We start from the raw sequence: 22,826 nt of genomic DNA, 5'->3' as shown, positions 1-22,826 counted from the left end.
AAACTTTATTTTTAAAGCATTTTGCACCCAGGACAGGTGGAACGGCACACCAGCCACACACCACCTCCACTGACTTTGAAGTCTTTCTCTCATGCTGCCAAAACCTCTTGGCACTCTTCATCTGCAGTTGCCCCTTCAACCTGCCATCCACAGTGGTCCTCCTGGAGTGGCACATTCCCCACCGCCCGAATAGCGCATAGGCTGAGGAAGGTGAGAGTGGAGCTGCTCTTTTTTTCGCTTCTTGGCCCGAAACAAAGTGGCGGCGAGGAAGGAGTCTCTGGTGTCTGCAGTGCAGTAGCAGCAGAAGTGGCTGTGGTGACTGAAACACAATCCCGGGTAGTCAATTCCAGGCTTCAGGCAGGAAGTCCAGTTGTGGACTTCAATCCCCAGAATTCCTCCTTCCCTCGCTCAGTTGCTATTGCCAGGGTAACGCCAAGACAAGCAAGGTCTTAGGAGGGATTTCCCCACCCCTTCCAGAGAGCCCATGCTGAAAGAGAGGAGGGAGGCTGGTTTGAATGCAGGGGAGTGGGTGGTTTAGTGGTCTGCCTTCTTTGCTCATTTGGGTGGGTGGAGAAAGAAAGGAGGCATGCAATAGTCAAGGGCGAAGGTGCTCCCCTTGCCCTTGGTGGCGGGGGTGCTTTATCACATGCAATCTTTCTCCACCTGCCTGAACAAGTGAAGGAGGTGCCGGTGGCCAGCCCCAAACTGTTTGAGTCGTTTTGCTGAATCTGGTGCGGCCGCCATTATTGAGAGCTTCGCTGGCACCTGCCTCTTGCCATCGCTGCCATGCCAGAACATGTAAGCAATGGGACATGCTTGGAGAAGAGAGAGCCAGAACTAACTGCCCAGGATTGTGCTACAGCTGCCTCTGTGAAAATGCCTGTTTTGCCAGCCACAGGAGGGAAAGAAAGAAGCCGGTCTTTGGAAAGAACCTTTTTTTCACCTTCAGAGAGCCCATGCCCGGAGAGAGGAGGGGGTGGGCTGGTTTGAATGTGGATAAGTGGGTGGTTTGGAACTGGATGCCAGTGCCTCCTTTGCCCATTTGGGCAGGTGGAGAAAGAAAGGTATGTGATAAAGCACCCACGCCACCAAGGGTGAAGGGGAACACCTTCGCCCTTGGCTATCGCATTTTTCCTTTCTTTCTCTGCCTGCCCAAACAAGCGAAGGAGGCACTGCCTCCTGTCTGCCTATGTTCAAACCAGGCCGCCTCCTCTCTCCCCACATGGGCTCTCTGAAGGGGGAGGGAAGGTCTCTCCCAAGACCTGCTTCTCTTACCTCGAGGCACAGTTCCAGGATGGCAGGATATTATTTTTTCACTGGTATGGGAGTGTAGCCTCGACCCCTGTTTTCCTGCTGCCTCCAGTCCAGCCCCACACAATCTCCCCACCACCCCACACAATCTCCCCACTCCCGGCTGCAGTTGGCATTCTCCTAGTGATCCTTTCTGGCTGCAACCTTAGAGCGTCACATTTATTTATTTATTTTATTTATTAATATAATTTATAGGCCGCCCAATCCCGAAGGACTCCGGATGGCTTACAAAAAGAAAGAAGAAAAGATAATAATAAGAAAAGACAGATTTAAAATCACCACACGTGCATTCGTTCTGATCGGGGCTGGACCTCAGCAATGAGGTCAACAGCCCCAGGCCTGCTGGAATAGCCAGGTTTTAATGGCTTTCCTGAAGGCATGGTGGTGGTATGTGAGCTGCTAACCAACCCAGGGCCAGCCACCCAAGAGCTGCTGTGTCCCATTGCAGGCACCCAGTGTGGCCTTGATGTCCTGCCTCCCTGCTGTCTCCAGTCCCGCACAACCTCCACACCAACCCACTGACCTTGGAACACTTTGCTGGACAGCCTCTCCTTCGCTTCCTGTTGGCAGCTGCAGCCATGGCCGTGTAGGTGCAGCACCCCCAGGGTGGTCATATGGCAGGGGCATGTGGGCTATTGACCATTCTAGGGCCTGCCTGGTTGCTTCTGGAGGGGACAGGCAGAAGGGCAGCATTCCCCTCCACCTCCCCAGCCATCTGTAGACTCGGAGACTCGGCTGGATGGGCAAAGGAAGTGGGTGGGTGGGGCAAACATGGTGTGGAAAGGTGGGGCAAGCGAGTGGGGGGAGGGGAGGCCAGGGGAGGGAGTGTTCTGGTACGGGACCTCTGGAAGATCAGGTACAGGAAGGCATGCTAAATTTCACCAACCGGTTTGCCTGTACCGGTGTGTAGCCGCTGAAACCCGCCCCTGATGTTTATGCATGTATATACTATGTATCACTGGGTGAAGATGCACACTGACATGCATATATGTACACATATACACCCCTGGCACATAACAAAATAATAAGTAACTTTTATTTACCTCATCCCCATGAATTCCATCAAATCCATCAACCCCATCCTCTCCCTGAGAGAATAAAATCAGTTAGTATCAGCTCAGTTTTCACTTATTCATTATCCAACATAATAATACCCATAGAAGTTAAATATATAGTTTCAGTAGATGTTCAAAACTAGGAAAAGACTATCATTTATTATATTTGCTTTTTTCCCATCACTTTGACCTGAATTTCATTTCCTAACATACTATGAAATTTTTTATATTGTGCTTGCTACAATTTCATTTTTTTCTTTTTGAACCCAAGCCTGTCTATCTTATGAATCAGAGAGATCTAATGCTTTAGACTAGAAATTAATGTTAAATAAACTGCAGTAATTAAAATTTTTCACACATTAAATATTTTCTTACTATACCCTTTTTCCGTGCAATCCTCGTTGACCCTGAAAGATTTAAAGTTATGTATTAAAACATAAAACTAATGTAATGCACATACGTTAAAAGCAAAACAAAACAAAAGATCAAAAAGAAATGATGGGTAAATTCTTACTTTTTGTCCCCTAGTACCACATTCTCCTATATCACCTTGCTTTCCTTTAATTCCAAGGATTCCCCTGGGACCCTGAAACAGAAAATCAAATATTATGTAAGGCCATAATCAAATATATGCACTTACCCCAAACATTAAGGGATTGATTCAAAGATTATACAATTTACCGGGTCTCCATCATTTCCTGGATATCCTGGATGTCCCATAAAACCAGTTGTACCCTGAAAATATAAATTAAAATTGCAAATATTGAAATAACAGATACATTCAAGTGAAAATATTTATTTCAAAATAGCTAACAGGATATGCTAATGGCAAATATGGTGTGATGAAGAGAACCTGCTAGCATTACCGTTAACACTTAATATGATGGACTTTTGTTTTCTATGAATAATTGATTTAAACTTTTACAGATCTGAAGAACATTGAGAGAACCAGTTTAATATAGTGGTTATAGCATAAGGTGACCAGATTTTCAGATTGATAAAGAGGGACACCATTGACTTGGGGGGGAGGGAGCTAGGCCACGGCAGTTACTGCCAGCCCGCGGCCTCGCTAGGGACATCTGGCCACCTTAATTATACACATCCTCTCTCTCTCTATCCATCCATCTGTCTGTCTGTCTATCTGCCTGCCTATCTAGTTATGGTATCCCTCTCCCTCTTTCCCCCTCTCTTTCTCCATCCATCTATCTGCCTGCCTACCTATCTCTCTCTCTTTCTCTCTATCCATCCGTCTATCTGCCTGCCTATCTGTCTATCTAGTTATGGTCTCTCTCTCTCTCTTTCTCCCTCTCCCTCCCTCATCTCATTATCATCTATCTCAGTGTTTCTCCACCTTTTTTTAAAAAATATTTTTTTATTTTTTTTGTTACATAGACAACACATACCCACAACAATAAAAAAAAGAAAAAGAAAAAAACCCATCATCACATATAGCATGTCGTTTGGTTATATGTGTTTTAACATTTATCATTCTTATACATTTATTATTTCACTTAATAGGTTATAATATACAGTTTGGGTTGCTTTGTTTACCATCCCTTCCTCCTGTTATAACACCATCTTATTTTCCCTTTCTATTCTCCCTTCCTCCCTTCTCTACTTTCTTCCTTCCTCCTCTCCTTCCCCTTCCTTCTTCCCTTACCTCTCCTTTACTCCTACTCTTCCTCTTTCCCTTCCTACCCTCTCTCCTTCCTTTCCTCTCCCTTCCATCTTCCTTTCCTTTCCCTTTCCTTTCTTCCTCCCTCCCTTCTCTACTTTCCTCCTTCCTCCTCTCCTTCCCCTTCCTTCTTCCTGTACCTTTTTCCTACTCCTGCTCTTCCTCTTCCCCTTTCTACCCTCTCTCCTCCTCTTTCTCTCCTTTCCATCCTCCTCTCCTTACCTCTTTCTTCTTTCCCCCATCTTCCTTTCATTCTCTCCTCCTTTCTCCCTTTCTCCCAACTCCCTTTCTGGGAGTTGAAGTCCACACACTTTCAAGTCTCCAAGGTGGAGAAACACTGATCTATCTAATTAATATAACTATTTCTCCCTCTCTTTTTCACTCTCTCTCCAGAGCACACACGCAAATGCATAGGGCAGCCCACCTCACACACAGGTAACTCCGGGCGGCTTACAACATTATGATGCATGTCTCCCCATAGGAGAGGAGATGGGGAAGCTGGGGGCCCGGAGATCACGCGGGGGATGCCGAGGATGCCTTAACCAATCGACAGCCGGCGTACCTCGTCATAATGGGGATGGATTTCTTGCCAGGAAACGCAAGGGTTGGACAACGGCGGAGGCTCGGGTTTTTTTTTTTCCCCGGGAATAAAAGTGAGCATAAGACTTCTAAATCCCCAGCAAGGAAAGAAATGCAACTGTAGTGGTCTCTCCCCACCTTCCTCTAAAGAACAAACGTTATACTGCCGCAGAAGCGAAGAAATCTCAGATTTCGCCCTTCTGCAACAGCCTCCCTCAGGATCCCACTCCTCCGCTACAGATGCATCGTGTCCCAACAGCGGAACTTCACAGCCCCAAACCCAGTTTCGGGGTGACCCGTTGAGAGACTAACTGCTTATTCTCCCCACCCCGAAGACTGTATTTCCCCGCCGCTCCCTCCCCCCGCCCTGCAAAGCTCTCTACAGCCCTTCCTAGCCTACCCAGCACCAAGTCCTCCTCTCCAGCAAATCCTACACGCGCCCGACGCTCCTCGGTCCACACGTCCCTTGCCGGCTCCGGGAGAGCTTTTTGGAAACGCGCAGCTGCTACTTCTCTTTCAAACTACACGGCTCCCACGTTGGGGCATCTCTCCCTCCCCTCGCAGCTCAGGGGCTCCCTTGAAGGGCTCCTGCTGCTGCTGCAGCGGCAGCTCCCCCAGCTAGCACTCCGTTTTCAGAGATTTTCCAAAGCGCTTGCCCTCTTCCCACCCGGCCGTCTCCTTTTAAGCCCCCCCCCAAGTAACCCCTTCCTCAGGCTCTCCACCAGCGCTCTTCAATTTTGTCCCCACCACTGCCCGCTCCTCCAGTCCCTAAAAGCGGTGGGGCTGGGGACCGATCCTGAACTAACCTACAACACGAAGGCCGCCCCTTCCCAGTACCTTTGGTGCATCCTCCCGCGACACGGCCCGACTTGGGGCCTGCTATTGTTGGGTGGTGTGGAGGCGGAGGCCGCAGAAGGAAACTCACGGTTCGGAGCTCCACCTTATCCATCTCCCCACCTCAGTGCGGCCCGTCTTGGCCCAGATCCTCTGCGGCTTTAGATTTAGATTTAGATTTAGTTTATTTGTATGCTGCCCTTCTCCGGGAGGGACTCAGGGCGGCGAACAACTTGAAAGGGGGAAAAGGGGATACAAACACAATGCAAATAATTAAAATACACAAGAGTCATACAGCCATACAAGTCGAGAGGGGAGGGGAACTCATCAACCCCAGGCCTGTCGGCACAGCCAGGTTTTGACGGCTTTCCGGAAGGCCTGGAGAGAGGTGAGGGTCCGAGTCTCCGCGGGGAGTTCATTCCAAAGGGCCGGAGCTGCTACAGAGAAGGCCCTCCCCCGGGTGGTAGCCAGATGGCATTGGCTGGTAGACGGAACCCGGAGGAGGCTGACCCTGTGCGATCTAACGGGTCTTTGGGAGGTAATTGGCAGCAGGCAGTCTCTCAAGTACCCAGGTCCAATACCATGAAGGGCTTTATAAGTTACGACTAGCACTTTGAAGCGTATCCGGAGACCGATCGGTAGCCAGTGCAGCTCGCGGAGGATAGGTGTAACGTGGGTGTACCGAGGTGCACCCACAATCACTCGCGCGGCTGCATTCTGGATGAGTTGTAGTCTCCAAATACTCTTCAAAGGCTGCCCCATGTAGAGCGCATTGCAGTAGTCCAGTCTTGAGGTCACGAGGGCGTGGGTGACTGTCGCGAGTGCCTCCCGGTTCAGGTAGGGGCGCAACTGGTGCACCAGGCAAACCTGGGCAAATGCCCCCCTGGTCACAGCCGACAGGTGATGTTCTAAGGTCAGCTGTGGGTCCAGGAGGACTCCCAAGTTGCATGCCCTGTCTGAGGGGCGTAAATTTTCACCCCCCAGCCTGAGTGATGGAATACTGGCCAAATTCTTGGGAGGGAAACACAACAGCCACTCGGTCTTGTCTGGATTGAGTACAAGCTTGTTAACTCCCATCCAGACCCTGACAGCCTCCAGGCACTGGCACATCATGTCAACCGCTTCACTGAGTTGGCACGGGGCGGACAGATACAACTGAGTATCGTCTGCATATTGATGGTATTTTATCCCGTGCCGTTGAATGATCTCACCCAGTGGCTTCATGTAGATATTGAACAGAAGGGGGGATAGGACCGAACCCTGAGCAACCCCATATTTCAGGGGCCTAGGGGTCGACCTCTCTCCCCCAACTAACACCGACTGCGACCTGTCCGAGAGGTAGGAGGAGAACCACCAAAGAACGGTGCCGCCCACTCCCACCTCTCGTAACCGTCGCAGAAGGATACCATGGTTGATGGTATCGAAGGCCACTGAGAGGTCAAGGAGCACTAGGATGGAGGAATGACCTCCATCCCTGGCTCTCCAGAGATCATCGGTCAGTGCGACCAAAGCGGTTTCCGTGCTGTAGCCAGGCCTGAATCCCGACTGAAAGGCGTCCAGATAATCGGCTTCCTCCAAGGACCGTCGGAGTTGAGAGGCTACCACTTTCTCAACAAAAAATTCGGCTAACGTTCCATCAATCAGGCTGGGGGGGCAAAATTTATACCCCTCAGACAGGGTCCGCAACTTGGGAGTCCTCCTGGACCCACAGCTGAGTTTTGACCACCATTTGTCAGCTGTGACCAGGGGGGCATTTGCCCAGGTTCGCCTGGTGCGCCAGTTGTGGCCCTACCTGAACCGGGAGGCCCTCACAACAGTCACTCGAGCCCTTGTGATCTCTAGGCTGGAATACTGCAATGTGCTCTACATGGGGCTGCCCTTGAAGAGCATCCGGCATCTGCAGCTAGTCCAGAACGCGGCCGCGCGAGTGATCATGGGCGCACCACGGTTCGCCCACATCACACCGATCCTCCGTGAGCTGCGCTGGCTACCTGTTGATCGTCGGGTGCACTTCAAGGTCCTACTTACCACCTATAAAGTGCTCCATGGTAGTGGATCTGGCTATCTGAGAGACCGCCTTCTGCCAATTACCTCCCTGCGTCCCATCAGATCGCACAGGGAAGGCCTCCTCCGAATTCCATCCACCAGTCAGTGCCGACTGGCGACTACGCGGAGGAGAGCCTTCTCAGTTGCAGCTCCGACGCTATGGAACAACCTCCCCGTGGAGATCCGTACCCTCACCACAGTCCAGGCCTTCCGCACAGCCCTCAAGATCTGGCTATCCCGTCAGGCCTGGGGATAGGATTTACTCTCACCCCGCCCGAATGTTGAGTGAATGTTGTGTTTTATAGTCAATTTTTTTATTCACGTTTTTTTCTTTTATGTCTTGTTTTGCACTCCCTTCCCCCATTGTTGTAAGCCGGCCTGAGTCCCCTCAGGGAAAAGGGCGGCCTATAAATGTTCAATAAATCTACAAAAATCTACAAATCAACAACCTTCCCAATGAAAGGGAGGTTGGAGACTGGCCGGTAGTTATTCAAACTAGCTGGGTCCAACGATGGCTTCTTCAGGAGGGGTCTCACTTCAGTGCCAGTGGGAAGAAGCCCTCCCAAAGAGAAGCACTCACCATCGCCTGGATCCAGCTCCGCGTCACCTCCTTGCTGTTCGCGACCAGCCAGGAGGGACACGGGTCCAGTGCACAAGTGGCAGTACTCACCATTCCGATGGCCTTGTCCACTTCATCAGGAGCAACAGGTTGAAAGTCAGTCCAGAGATGTTGTTCAAGACCTTCCCCCGGTACCCCGGCTGGCTCTGCGCAATTGGAGTCCAGGTCCATCCGAAGCCGAGCAACTTTGTCCGCGAGGAACTGGACATATTCCTCTGCTCTACCTTGTAAGGGGTTATCTGCAACCCTCGTATTTAGGAGGGAGCGGGTCACCCTAAACAAGGCGGCAGGGCATGACTCAGCGGACGCTATCAGAGCGGCAATGTGATTGTTCTTAGCTGTCCGTATTGCCGATAGATATGCTCCGATGCAGGTTTTCAAAAGTGCTCAGTCTGACTCAGATTTACTGGCCCTCCAGTGGCACTCTAGGCGTCTCTTTTGGCGCTTCATCTCCCGGAGGTCCTCGGTGAACCAAGGGGCCCTCCTGGATCCACTGCTGCGGATCGGCCGTAAAGGCACAATCCGGTGGAGAGCCTCAGACGCTACCGAGTTCCAAGTAGCAACTAAGGTCTCCACCGGACTGTGGGCGAGAGTATCAGGCATAACGCCAAGCGCCATCTGGAAACCCTGAGGATCCATAAGACGCCTGGGGTGGAACCACCTAATCGGTTCCTCCTCCCTACAGCGGGAGATTGGTCTCCGAAAGTCAAGCCTCAGTAGGAAGTGGTCTGACCATGACAGGGGCAAGATCTCACTACCCCTCAAACCAAGATCACAACTCCACTGCTCCGAGAGAAATACGAGGTCGAGTGTGTGACCCGCTGAGTGAGTCGGACCCTGGATTACTTGGGTCAAGTCCATGGCTGTCATGGAAGCCATGAACTCCTGGGCTCCATCAGAGTGTTCGCCGAGCGAAGGCAAGTTGAAGTCCCCCGGTATCATAAGTCTGGGGAACTCAACTGCTAGCTCGGCTACTGACTTGAGGAGCAAGGGGAGGGCTGTTGTCACGCTGTTGGGAGGCAGGTACGTCAACAACAAGCCCACTTGACCCGCAAGGTCCATCTTCACCAGCAAGGACTCACACCCGACAAGCTCTGGAGCAGGGATCCTACGAGGAACTAAAGACTCTCGGATAACAATGGCCACTCCTCCGCCCCTTCCCTGGGGCCGCGGTTGATGAAGCACCTGAAAACCCTCTGGGCACATTTCTGTGAGGGGGACTCCTCCCTCCGGGCCCAGCCAGGTTTCAGTAATACATGCCAGATCTGCCCCCTCGTCTATAATTAGGTCCTGGACGAGGGGAGCTTTATGAACCACAGATCTGGCATTTAGCAACAGCAACCCGAGACCAGGGTCCTGACTACTCATGCCATCTGGCCTTGGAGTGGAACTCACAGGGCTGGAAGGGGGGATCCCTCTAATATAGGGAACCCTCCTTCCCCGGTAATGGCTTGCCCTGAAGTTCCCGCCATATCTGCCCCTCCCCATTATGACCCCTATGTTCCGGCCCACTCTCGCATCTGTGGTCCCTTCACCCTCTCCCCCAGCTGCCGGATTCATTGGCAGGCCCTTTGACACACACAACCAAGGGCCGGAACCAGGCCCGGGTCCCCCTAGCACTTCTGCCAAAGCACTCAGTGCAGAGGTCCCGGCTAAACTCCCGGCCCGCCAGACAAATCCATACATACAGCCAATCACTCCCCCACAATACAAGTTAAAACAGAAACAGCAATATAATAATAAAAGTGGGACATTCAGTCAGTCACAGTCATACCATGCACTCCCCATACACATAAAATATAAAACTTGAATAAAAATTTACCAATATATAAAAATTAAGATTATGATTATGAGCCTGCGCAGTCCAGCCAATTGTATAGTCCAAGGAGGCCGGGGGATAATGTCCAAGCCTCCCGAAGAACAGATATCCAAAGTCCAAGGATAGTGGGGCATAGAATAGTAGTTCACAATAGTCCAGAGCGAAACCAGGCAGGCCTGGAAGTCAAGTGGGCTGCGGGTAATAAAGAGTAACGGCGAAAGTTGTAGGGCCAGCCGCAGGAGACGGCGGCCAGCAGCACTCCCTCCCATCGCAGGCAAAGAACACCCGGGAGCCAGGGATAACCCCATGGTAAAAGGGGGGGGAAACCCCACTCCCGGCTGTACCATGGCACTACCCGTGGAAGCAGCCCATCGGTAGGCCATCAGGCTAGCGACCCCACCCCCTCCCTCGCCCTAATCCTAATCTTATCCTAACTATATTTTAAACTAACCCACCCTAAAGTCTAACCTAGCCCTACCCTGTCCCTAGCCTGACCCTACAGTGGCACAAACAGCAGAGGAGGCGTCAGGCAATCCGGGGGGGGGGGGTCAGGCCCCCCCAGCAGTCACCGATAGCCGCTTCCACGGCAGCCAGACGGTTTTCAGCCTGTTCTTCCAGGTTCCAGCAGGTGTCTTCGGCCCTGGTGGTCGGGGGGTCACTGCCCGCCTCTCACCACAGGTGGCCCAACAAGGTTCGCAAGATGATAAAGCCCACAAACTCCACAGCATCCAGAAACAATAGCGTTATCAAACGGCCACAATGTTTGCAAGTGGCCTCAATAGTTCTAGCAGTTCTCAGCAGCTCACATGGAAAGGCTTAGTTCTCAGCAGCTCACACGGAAAGGCTTCAGCATTCCTGATGGCCACGGCGCTCTCAGGTAGCCACGATGGTTGTAGCAGTCAAAGGAGGGGACCCCCCCCCAGCAGCTGGGCTATAATGATCTTTCAGGCGCCGCTCACATCAATCGCGATGCTCCCAGCTGGTCTTAGAGTCCCAGTAAGCAGATGACACCTCCGGCAAGGTCTCCCAGTCAGCTGAGCCGCAATAATTTCCACAATGCTGGCTTCAGCGTCTTTGGAGTCTTTAGCGCCTTTAAACACAAACAGTTTGAAAGCAATATCACCTCACACACGCCAAGCACTCCGAGCACTCTCCACCTTAAGCCCCGAGCACTCTCCACCTTAAAAAAGCAGGGAACACCCAAACTCAGCTCGATTCCATTCGGTTCCACTCGCTTCACGCCTGGGGCTAGCCGTCCATGCGAGGGGGGGGAGGAAAGACGCCCAATAAGCCGAGGTTGTTCTCAAACATCTGAGGACGCCAAAAATGCTGAAAAACCAGAGCACTGAAGTCCATTCTAGAGCCTTCGGCTAAGCCTCCGGGTAACGCTTTCCAAATTCGTTTACCACCCTGGGCTCAGCTCAAGCTCCTCTCTTAGCCCCCTCACTGTTTAAGTCTGGTAAACAGCGGGGGAGTTCAATTCGGGACAGTTTGAACGCTCTTCTCAGCCGGAGCGAAAAGCTCAGGCAGCCATCTTCCCAGCGCAGGCTTTGCCCCCCACTCATCCTTTTCGCAGCTGAGGGAAGGAAAGGGGGGAAGGCTTCTGGCGGCTCCCGGATGGCGATCCCGCTCACTGCCATCGGCCCACTCACTCGCTTTGCAGCAATCCAGACTCCCTCCCTCCCTCTTACAGCCCGCCCCATGCGAATTTCCCCCCCTCACATCTTCTCCCAGGTTTCTCTCTCAGGGTAGGGAGGCAGTAGCCGCTGCGGTCTGGCTTCCCCCCCGCCCTACCTCCTCCACTAGCCTTTATCCCTCCACAGTAGGGTGGCTGGGGGGAGGAGATGGCCTGCCCGCCCAACTCCAGAAAGGGGGAGAAGGAGAGGAGGGCCATCTCCTCCCCCCAGCCACCCTACTGTGGAGGGACAAAGGCTAGTGGAGGAGGCGGGGCGGGGGGGGAAAGCCAGACTCCCTAGGGAAGGCCTTCCCTTGCTAAAGGCCGCCGCTGCCTACCCGAAGCAGCAAAGCCTCCCGATTCCCACCGGTTACTCACCAGTGAAGCAGCAAAAGTGAACAGCGAAGGTGAAATGAAATGGAGGCTTAAGCGGACTCCAGCCAATCAGTGAGCTGGCTGGGATGCCGCGTGCTTAAAGTTTTCCATCCCAGCCAGCTCACTGATTGGCTGGAGTCCAGGCCAATCAGTGAGCGGCAGGCTGGGCTGGCTTAGATTTTTAGTGTAGAATAGAATAGATGGGGGAACGGAACGAGCGAGCTAGCGGCAGCTGATGGGCAGGGGAGCCAGCAAGAGCCAAAATAAAGTGGGGGATTTTGAGAACGGCCTGGGACGCGGGAAAAATTATGAAAACGCGTTCCTGTCCCGCCAGATGTGGGACGTCTGGTCACCCTATTATAGCACCAAGTTAGAAACTGGGAGACCATGAGTTCTAATTCTGCTGTCGGCATGAAATGAGCTGGGTGGCGTTGGGCAAGTCACTCCCTTGCAGCCATAAGAAAGAAGCAAGGGCAAACCATTTCTGAAATTTTGCCAAGAAAACTACAGAGACTTCCCCAGGCAGTGGCCAGGAATCAGTGCTCACTCAAGGACACACAAAAAAATAAATGTTGAAGGGCCTGTTATGAAGCCATTGCCATTTATAGAACTCCATTGTTAAATATCTGAGAAGCAGGTATCTTTTCTTTTATAGTTCCTCAACTATAGAAATCACTTCATTGCAATCCCTCATTTTCTCTATTTCTTGAAATAACATGAGATGCACCATATTTTCCAATTCTCCAACAATTTTCCAGTTGAAATTGTTTTATTATATCTGAAGGTTTATCTGAATGTTTCTTGAGTATTTTTGGATAAAAAATGGGATGGCCTTAAAGGCGTGAGACATTTATTTATTATTGTTAACTTAAAGAAACAAATGCATGTTAGACTTAACAAGTGTCTGCATCTAGATGTTTTTCAGTATGGTCTGACCAATTCCAGATATCTTTGAAGTGGAAAAACATAAAAAGGACATTTCCGTAGGTAGAAATTCCTGCTTAATTATCAAGAATTTCTAGTATCATATAGTTCCTTTATTGGCAATTTCCACTGTACTGTATGAATAATAGCATCTAGACCAAGGCCTGTAACTGATTTTCAGATAAGTATTGCATTGTTCTATGAATCATCTCACAAATGGTTCCATACACCAGGTAATGTGAAACTTTAACTATTATTTATAGACAAAGTTATGGAACAAACCTAGAAATAAACAATCTAATTTAATAAATAATAATATTTATTTATTTGTTTATTTATTTTGAAGCAATAATAATATAATTTAAGTATAGGTAGTCTGACATCAGCTTTATCAGGTAGACCAAACAGGAAACATGATAAGATGAGCTAATTCTATGTTATTGTAAAGCTGCTTCAACAGAATCTTGCAAGTCTTCAACTATAATTCTTCCATAGTCATTTTTACAGCATGAGAATTTAGGGATGTTCTCTTTTGATTCTCTCAGTTCACAAACTATGCAGTTGCAGATTACTCTTTCTCTTATCTGATTTATTCCCAAGGCAGCATCTCGTTGTCTCTCAATGTCTTTCTCACATACAGTTACAACTGTAGTATAAATTAACTCTGGCTTCTCTTAATTAATTTGCAGGGGTGTCTGAAAGGGAGTAAATGTCGACCATCCCATTGGCATATGCAGCAAAAGGAACTCCTGGGACATTATTTTACCAAGAGTATAATTTTACTGATAAGTTCACATGGGCACAGAGGAAAAAAACGCAAGGTCTGGAGTTTCCACACAAAAAAGTTGCATAGATAAAATCCTCTTTCCTCCTCTGGGCCACCCATTGTACATTGCCCACCAATCAATTTCAGCCAATTTGTTTTGGGAAACAGTCTGGAGTTTGGGGCTTTCTCATCTTTTGACCTTGGGCACTAGGATGATGCCAGGTGTCAGTCAGCTCTTGCATTCCACAATTCCCTCCCAAGCTTCCTCTGCATACCAAACCTACCCACATCCCTCCTTGTTTCAGTTGTCTGGTTGTGAACAGCATGGGTGGATACAGAGTCAAGCAGGATGGTAAAAAAATGAAGATGGCCTCCACATGTGAAAAGGTGTGGGGCTTTGATTGCATAGTTGCAGACATAATCTTGATTTTTTTTACATTACCATTAACACTCTTGTATATTTGTTTTTTTATGAAGAAATAAATGTGAAGAAATGTATTGTTTATAAACTAAAAACCAATAATAAAACTGTAGTACTATTACAATAGTCCTATTGTTATACTCTTTTTATTATTTTTATTTTTGCCTAGACTATTAATTTTCTACAATCTTAAATTTCTAATTGAAGTAAAGTTTTCAGTTCAAGTCTCTATGACACTGAGATCAGAATTAAATGATGCATAATATATTTACCTTGTGCCCCTTTTCTCGTCTTTCTCCACGGGGTCCTTCTTCTCCCTCACACCTACAAAATATGCAGCAGCATTTTCGCTCAGCAATTTGGTCCTTGAAGAGAAGAAATTATTATTTTATCCTTAGAAAATTTGGTTAGTTATAATTATATGAGTATTATTATTGTCACATTTATATTAATTCTTAGAGATGTCTGCAGTATCAGACTTTTATCAAAATGACAAAAGCAACGTTCACCTATACATGTAGGCAATTTCATGTCACATTCAAAAGTTGCAGTATTTGCAGTTTTGCAAAGGCAAAGTTGCCTTTGTCAATTGCTCTCCCTTGCTCTCTTGTGTGGATGTCTCTTATATTATATTATGCTACTCAGGCATAAAAAGGATCCTTTAAGTCTCAAAATCTAATATATTGGTTTTATCTTATGAACTTACCACATACTGAAAGAGCCTCTTAGCAACATTTTCTGTGTCAATAAATAATTGAGTGTTATATCCAAATCCCTTTCCAAATTCAATATGCTGAAGTTGATCAATATATTTGGCTCCTTCCAAAGCAACTGTTATTAGTCCATCTAGTCCTATTTGAAACAGTGATTATTATCAATAACTTTTTAATATTTGCTTCTTTGGTTATTATAAATTATTCCTTTTTACATATTCCTGGGAACAGTTGGGCACTTATACCAAATATAAAGATAGCAGAATAATTCAGATAGCTACACTTGCCCACTCATAATCTGGAATAAGAATTTTCTGTCTTTTCTCCCGTGTGTTGATATAGCAATGGGACTAATTTTTTAGATGTGCATAATTGTAACTTTAAAGAGGGTAAATATATAGAAAATTGTCTAGGAGCACATGGATGCCTGCATCCAAAATTCATATCAAGGCGGATATTTGTTTAAAAAGAATAATAATAAATGGAGTGAATGCATTTAAATCTACCCATGTTTTCCTGAAAATAAGACCCACTCAGAAAACAAGCACTAGCCTGATTTTTTAGGTTGGGCCTAATATAAGCCCTACCTGAAAATAAGCATGGGGGATGGGCATGGCCAGCACGAGAGGTGGTGAACACGTGTGGCTCAATGGTGTCCGGCAGCAATTGCAGCCTGCTGGCCCCTGGGCACAGTATAAATTTCTGTAAGTTTGAGCATGGAGGCAGAGGCAGGGTGGGGGAGAAGACAGGCAATCTGGACATGCTGCATGACTGCCTGACTCATGGGAGGCTCGCATGAAGTTTGAATGGTGGCATCAGCAGCAGGTGGAGGTAGAGGCATGAGGGATGGGGAGGCAAGTAGTCCTGATGTCCTCCATGAGTGCCTGCTAGGTATGGCTGCAGGCAAGCTGAGAGATGGTGGGATGGAGTGGGTGACATGTTGGGACCGCCTCTGCCTCCGCCTGTCTCTGCTGTGCACTTTTCACCCAGAGGGAGATGAAGCTTTGTATGCTTGCAAAGGGGATGCTAATCACTCTGTTTCATACCATCCCTTTGCAAGCACATGCCGCTTTGAGTCTCCATCATTTCTCTATCCAGGCAAAAAATAGTTGCCTATGGGGTGTTTGGGAATGGAGCAAATCACCCCATAGGTGAACAAACACTTTTCATCCAGACAGAGAAATGATGGAGACTCAAAGCTTCATGTGCTTGCAAAGGGATGGTTTGAAACAGAGCAATTAGCTCTATTTCAAAGCATCTCATTTGCAAACAGACAAAGCTTCATCTCCCTCTGGGCAAAAAGTGTTTGGGCAGTTACCACTGGCTATGTCCTTCTATCCCACTGTCTGTGTGCCCACCACCTAAATCAGGGCCAAGCTCTCGGCAGGCCTCAGCCATCAGGAGGGCAAAGAGCCCTCATGAGGCTAGCAGCAGCATGGACAACCATTTGTAGCTAGCATGGTGCCCACTTTAGGCAAGAAGTGTCCCAGCAGCAGCTGGGTCAGCAGGCAGGGTGGGTGGAGGCCGAGGCATGCTGAGAGCTTGGCCCGTTGCAGCCACAGGCAAGCAGACAGTGGGACAGACAGGGCAGGGCCAATGGTAGCATCACCTCCCTCAATGCTTACTACCTCTTGTACTTAAAAAAAAGACCTTCCCCTCCCCCCCCAAAAAATTAAGCCTGTGCTTATTTTCAAGCCCAAAAGAAAATAAGACTGGGTCTTATTTTCAAGGAAACATGGCATATGATATGACATGGACGCAGACTGGATAACTGCAGTTGTTGAATCCTTCTAATATGGTAGAAATTGTGTTGAAATTGTAACATTTTTTATAAATAGATAGTACAAGAGTAAGATATTTTGCAATGCTATTCATAAGATGAAAATCCTTTATTAGAATTTGTTCCATTTTTAATTACTAAATAACCACTTCACCTCTTGCCTTTAAATGTGAAACTATTTCTTCTTTCAACTTTTTAATTGAATATTTCTATTCAATAAAATATTTTCTAGATAAGGTTATTTTTAGATTAAGCAAGGAAGGGCAGATGAGAACTTGCAACCATGAATTCCAACAAAAAAGACTTTTTAAAATAATAATGTAAATCATCTGTTTGAGCTAAAGTATTACATTTGATTTGCTGATTACCTTGTATTCTAAGTTGTTCAGATTTTTGTCTAAGTGCTATTATATTATCATCCAAGCCATCTGAGAAAATAAGTAAAACCTAAAAAAAAAGGACAATGAGATTAAAATAGGGACATACACCAAGGGAACCAAAACAAGAACTATATAGTATAATACAGATTCATTCATCAAATAATATGATGAGCTTTAAAGAGAAATTATGCACTTAAATAAACCATCATTGACAAAGATTACAAGAAGATCCATTTCTTCTGTTGAAAATTATTTAAATAAAATATTGGAAATAGAAAAAGCATAATACATAAGAAGAAATTATTATCAAACCAATGCACCAGTTGAGAGTATATAAAGCCATTTATAATCTTAAAGAGAGAGATATTGTTTGAAATAGCCATAAGTAGTCTTTGAATTAATTAAAAATGGAGATGAAATGTGAGCAAAATCTTTAATTTAGGGATTGTTCAAGAAAATTGATTGACATATAATATTTTCAGCCAATGGGGGTTTCTTGCATTTTTAACATTGATGGTACAAATATATATATATTCTCATGAATGAAGGCAAACATACATGTCAAAGAATAATGTTGCAAATCAACTCTGGGTTGGTCACCAGGACTAGAGATTAGATTAGACTAGATCTATTGTCCCAGTAACTGACTCAGATTCAACCTTGAAATATACCGTATATACTCGAGTATAGGCCGACCCGAATATAAGCCGAGGCACCTAATTTTACCACAAAAAACTGGAAAAGTTATTGACTCGAGTATAAGCCTAGGGTGGGAAATGCAGCAGCTACCGGTAAATTTCAAAAATAAAAATAGATACCAATAATGTTTTTGAATATTTATTTCAAAGAAAAACAGTAAACTAGCGGTGTATTCAATGAAATACTTCACTCACCTCATGATGCTGATGTCCCGCTGTGATGATGATGTCCCGTGCAGCCGCGGGAGCGATGTCCCGCCTCCTATGACACACGGCACAGTGATTCCTATCATTGGATCACTGTACCAGAGGAGGTGGGACATCGCTATGTGGCTGCTTGCCATAACAAGGAGGAGGTGGGACATCGTTGCAGAGTGGCAGGAGGGGGAGGAAGGGGAATCGTAAGACAGCCCTGCATTACATTAGAACGTGAGGAGGGGGGATGGTGCGGTGCGCGCTGCGCGGCAAACTGACACAGAGGGAGGGGAAACTCACAGGGGCACTGGGCCATTCACGAGTGTCACCCAGCGGCATGGCCCCGCCCCTTTTTCTCCTCCATTTCGGGCAAATTTTTCACTGACTCGAGTATAAGCCGAGGCGGCTTTTTTCAGCCCAAAAAGTGGGCTGAAAAACTAGGCTTATACTCGAGTATATACAGTATATCGGTTTAACTCTTCATTGTTTCACAATAGTAAATTTTGCAGAAAACAACAAAAAATTTATATCATTTCATTCATCCTGTAAAACATAAACTGAAATTATGAAAGGCTATTATATAAATGTTCCAATTTTCTCAAAATGTTTTAATGCAAATGACTAGCTCAAGGATCATTCCAAACACAAAATTTAATATACAATATATCAAAATGATTATAATTCCTCTACTTTGATTCATGCAATGCAATTTTAAGGAAGTGCAATATTATTATTTAAGGAAACTTAAATTATACCAATTTAAATAATAAATTGGTATCTGATATAATGCAGTATTTTAATAAAAACTATTAAGATGAAAATAAATTACCGTGTTTCGATTTTTTATGTCAATCTCATTTTTAACTAAATTCCAAATAGCATCCAAGAAGTTGATGTTGAGATGAGATGGTCTGTTGACCACAGTGTTTCTAAGTTTTGTTATTATATTTGGGTCATGAACATGATGGAATTGTGTCCAGAAAGGTTCATTTGTATTTTCTACTGAAATAGTCACACTGAATTGTACTTTTTTACCCTTAGAGCAACTTGTGCTGCTTAAAGATGTTAGGTATTTTACAATATCAGGAAGATGAATCTCCAAATGTTGTTGGTTATTGAATAAATTGTTTCCTGGCTTCTGAGATGATATATCAAATCCAATAATAATATCTACAAAACATGCTGTTTAGATGAATACAAAGGCAAAACATCAGAAAATTAAAAAAAAGTCAACCATATTTGCAGTTAAATTCAAACAAATTGTGACAATATTTAACACTGTAATAGAATTGATTTCTTCTCATTTCTTGAGGGGTAATCTAGATAAGTATCTGTGGACAGGTTGTACATAGCCAGCTACATGTAGCTACATTAAACATACCATGACTTAAAAGATTTTGGCCATCTTTATATTGAAACAGTATAAAAAGGTAAACCAAATGCGATGCTTTGAATTGAGCTACAGTACACTACTGTAACAGAAACATTTGATACCATCTGACCCTCCCTCCTTTCCTTAGACTATACATATAAAATTAATATTAGGTTATAGTAGTATAAATTGCAAGTAACCCCTATGGTCACATAAGCAACTCATGCAACTCATAAGCACTCTATAAATGTTATAGTTAAACACATTCAGCTGATAATTATATGTTAATCATACAAGTACATTTTGAGAGTAATTAAAAACAGTGGATTTGTAGAACTTGGTTAATAAGTATGGTCAAAAACAGATCTAAAGAAATAATAAGAAATAATTATCTAAACTTTATAATCTAATCCACAAAGTTCCTTGTATTTGATATCAGAGGAATGAAGTCTTTTCTGAAATATCTAACTGATAGAAGGGAAGATTTGTACTTCAGGATTGAACTATGGGGTTCTTGGTACTCTTTGAGATTGGTTGTTTTCTTGCAGATATTTCATTACCAAACTGGATAACATTACCAATGCTAATGATGTTATTGAGTTTAATAGTGAAATATCTGCAAGAAAAAACCAAGCTCAGTGCTTCCAAGCAACCATGCTCAACTTTTACTTAAATATTTTTAATAGAATTTTGTCCTTATTTATATTTCACAACTAATTTCTCAATAGTTTGTGAATTTTACTTTAGTTTAATGCTGGCATGGTTATTTTTACTTAGTAAGGTGGTTTTAAAATTTATCCCTATCTATTAGCTTTAAAGCATTCTCAAATCACATGCCAGAATCAAACAATGGAATATAATTACCTTGACCGTAATAGGAAAAATGATTAGAGTATAAATAATAGATTCACTAAAACACTGAAAAAAAACCACAGATGATCTGATCTACCTAATTACATTAAACATTAGAAATGTTTATGGGTGCTTAATGAAATGTTTACTTATGCTTAACAAGATCTTTTTGCCTTATTCATTCTTTCACTCTGCAGCCTAGAATGTTTTGAAAAGAAAATTAGAAAAGGACAAGGTCCTTTTTGCAGGCAGATGTTTAATCAAATAAATTTCTAGATTTTGTCCAACAAACCAAATAACAAAAGAGATGTTATTTGACAAGAAACAAATACTAGCAACTAAAATCTATTATTAAGCAAGTAACCAAACATTTATTTTAACTGAAAGAAACTTACTTGCTTCAGTAGTCTCTTCACAAATTTCCTTCTTTACACGATCTACAAGTGTTTTTAGATCACTGTAATCATCAACCTTATGTTTTCTGCTTGGGAGACTCGTAATCTGCAGAAGTTTTGAATCCATCACATTTCCTACTGCAACTGCATGGATTTCCACACCTTCATCTCTCAGATCGTTTGCTGCTTGAGAAAACTCATCATCTGATCTTCCATCAGTAAATATGAGCAACTTTTGGTTAACATTTCGAGCTACTCTTTGTTTGCTGGTTTTGAAAAAGGTTTTGACTTCTTTGAGGGCATGTCCAATCAATGTGGAGCCCCCTGTAATCAGTGACATATTAGTGATTTTACTATATAATTCTGGTAGATTTTGATAAGCACCCAGCTGGAATACTTCTTGAAGTGTATTTCTGAATTGGGCCATCCCAACTATAATATTGTCTTTATTTATAATTGACTTAAGCAAATTTATCACAAAATCCTTCACAGCTTTCAGTTCTTCGTCAGGGATACTTCTGGAATCAGTTAGGATAACAAGTTCTGCTTCAATATCACATTCTGCAAAAGGAATCCAATAAAAAACATGATATAGTTTTTTAGTATTGCACCAAAAGAGAAATGGGAACCACATAGAACAGGTTAGAGAGAATATGAATTCCAATTTGCACAAGTCTGTTATTTAAAAACGAGGCCAGCCAGTGGATCACCTTAAAAATCTGTAAGCCTGCAGGATTTTATTCATGCTGTGGCAGCTCCATTTGCTTTTTCTTAGGTTTATCTAGCATATATTATTATGTTTTATAATCAGTATATAGCTGTCCCTCTTGTGTTTCATTTACTTGAAACTAACTATGTAATTCATCTATCTGAATTAGGACTACATTTTTCATTGCCAAAGATTCATTTCCCCCCTTTTTTTAGAAGAAGGAAAAGTTTGCAAGCTTCCTATTGTCCTGATCTTCAAGTAAGTAAAATATAGATGAGATCAACATATTGTATAGTAATATATGACAATAGGATAAAGCAGATGTCAAACTGTTACATGCCTTTGATAATTATGGGAACATTTGAATTTCCTTTATTTCAATAGTCTTTAAGTTTAAGGCCCCGGACTTCTGGGGTGGAGTCATGTCGGCACAGAGCAGAAGAACAAGGCTCTGTTCTTTCTGCCCAATTTTCCATGCCCAGAGGCTTGCAAAGGAAGAGCTTGGTCTAGGAGGGACCAGCAACAGAGAGCGGAAGCTTGGAGGATAACAGGTAGAGATGCAATCCCCAATCCCAATAGTAGAAGAAACCTCTCAAATCCGGCATGGGAGAGACTGGCCTTTATGGCTGGATCCGGAGGCATGACACCCCTTTAAATATAGATAGGAAGCAAGAAGAGGGAAACAGCTGAAAGTATCAATGGAGTTCGAGGAGTTAGAATGAAGTACTGGTGTGACTTCCAGGAAGTGTGAACCTATAGCTTGGAGGGCGAGTGAGTCTCCAAGGCAGAAAAAAGCAGCACTTTAGCAGTGGGAGCAGAGCCTTGAGAAGACAGAGTTAACATACAGAGAAGGAATGGGGAAGCGTACTGATGGCTTGAGCTTGCTGGAGAATTACCACAGGCAGAAGGAACACAAGCTGAGATTGTGATTAGACTGGGACTAAACTTTGCGGATTGCAAGGAAAGGAAAGAACCAACTATAAGAAGCTTCTGCCTGAGAAGAAGACTGTGGGGATTTGATCTGGCAGGGGAAGTGAGAGAACTGTGATAGTGACTTTCCTAAATAGGCAACATCCTGGACATTAAGGGAGGAGAAGCTGATGCAACAGTAAGAATAAGGAAAAAGAACTTTCCAAGTTTCCAGAAATCTGTGCAATCTAAGTAACCTGATACAATTATATAAAATCCTGTATAGATATTAGTTACTGTATAGCTGTTCATTTAAAACTAGTCTTGGAACTTTATATAGAATATCTTAAACACCTTTAATATTTTATACTTTCTGACATATATATTCTCATATATAGATAATACCCAGTGGACATATACGTATGTGAAAGCAAACTTATAAAGACTTATATAGCATATTTATATAGTATATTTATATATCCTAGATATTTTATAATGTAATTTAATAATTAAGTAAAAAATACATATATTTATTTATATTTATATTTCTACATGAAGACTTAAAGTCTTAAACTTTGGATATAAGTATTATATTATAAGTATTATTCATAGTAAATGCAATATCTATAGCTTTTATATTTCTTATCATTAAATAACAATTAGATTAATATTAGTGTCAGTGTTTATGTTAGTAGTCAGAACTGTTAGACCATCATTAAATTAT

General features: G+C 44.7%; 1 protein-coding gene across 1 annotated transcript in view; it reads right to left on the bottom strand.

The window, feature by feature from the left end:
• LOC116522647 (collagen alpha-6(VI) chain-like) overlaps positions 1-22,826 on the bottom strand; it is a 106,930-nt gene that overhangs the window by 59,395 nt on the left and 24,709 nt on the right. Inside the window, exons 9-17 of the mRNA XM_032237655.1 lie at positions 20,485-21,045; positions 18,695-19,047; positions 16,961-17,039; positions 14,806-14,951; positions 14,372-14,464; positions 3,048-3,101; positions 2,881-2,952; positions 2,747-2,773; positions 2,355-2,399 (exon numbers count right to left, since the gene is read on the bottom strand). Coding sequence (XP_032093546.1) covers positions 2,355-2,399; positions 2,747-2,773; positions 2,881-2,952; positions 3,048-3,101; positions 14,372-14,464; positions 14,806-14,951; positions 16,961-17,039; positions 18,695-19,047; positions 20,485-21,045 — 1,430 coding nt within the window. The remainder of the gene's footprint in view (positions 1-2,354; positions 2,400-2,746; positions 2,774-2,880; positions 2,953-3,047; positions 3,102-14,371; positions 14,465-14,805; positions 14,952-16,960; positions 17,040-18,694; positions 19,048-20,484; positions 21,046-22,826) is intronic.

The sequence above is a fragment of the Thamnophis elegans genome, chromosome Z, assembly GCF_009769535.1.
Source record: "Thamnophis elegans isolate rThaEle1 chromosome Z, rThaEle1.pri, whole genome shotgun sequence".
Classification (NCBI taxonomy): domain Eukaryota; kingdom Metazoa; phylum Chordata; class Lepidosauria; order Squamata; family Colubridae; genus Thamnophis; species Thamnophis elegans.
Note: the sequence above shows the minus strand (reverse complement) of the source record. Positions and strands in the feature narration are given on the sequence as shown.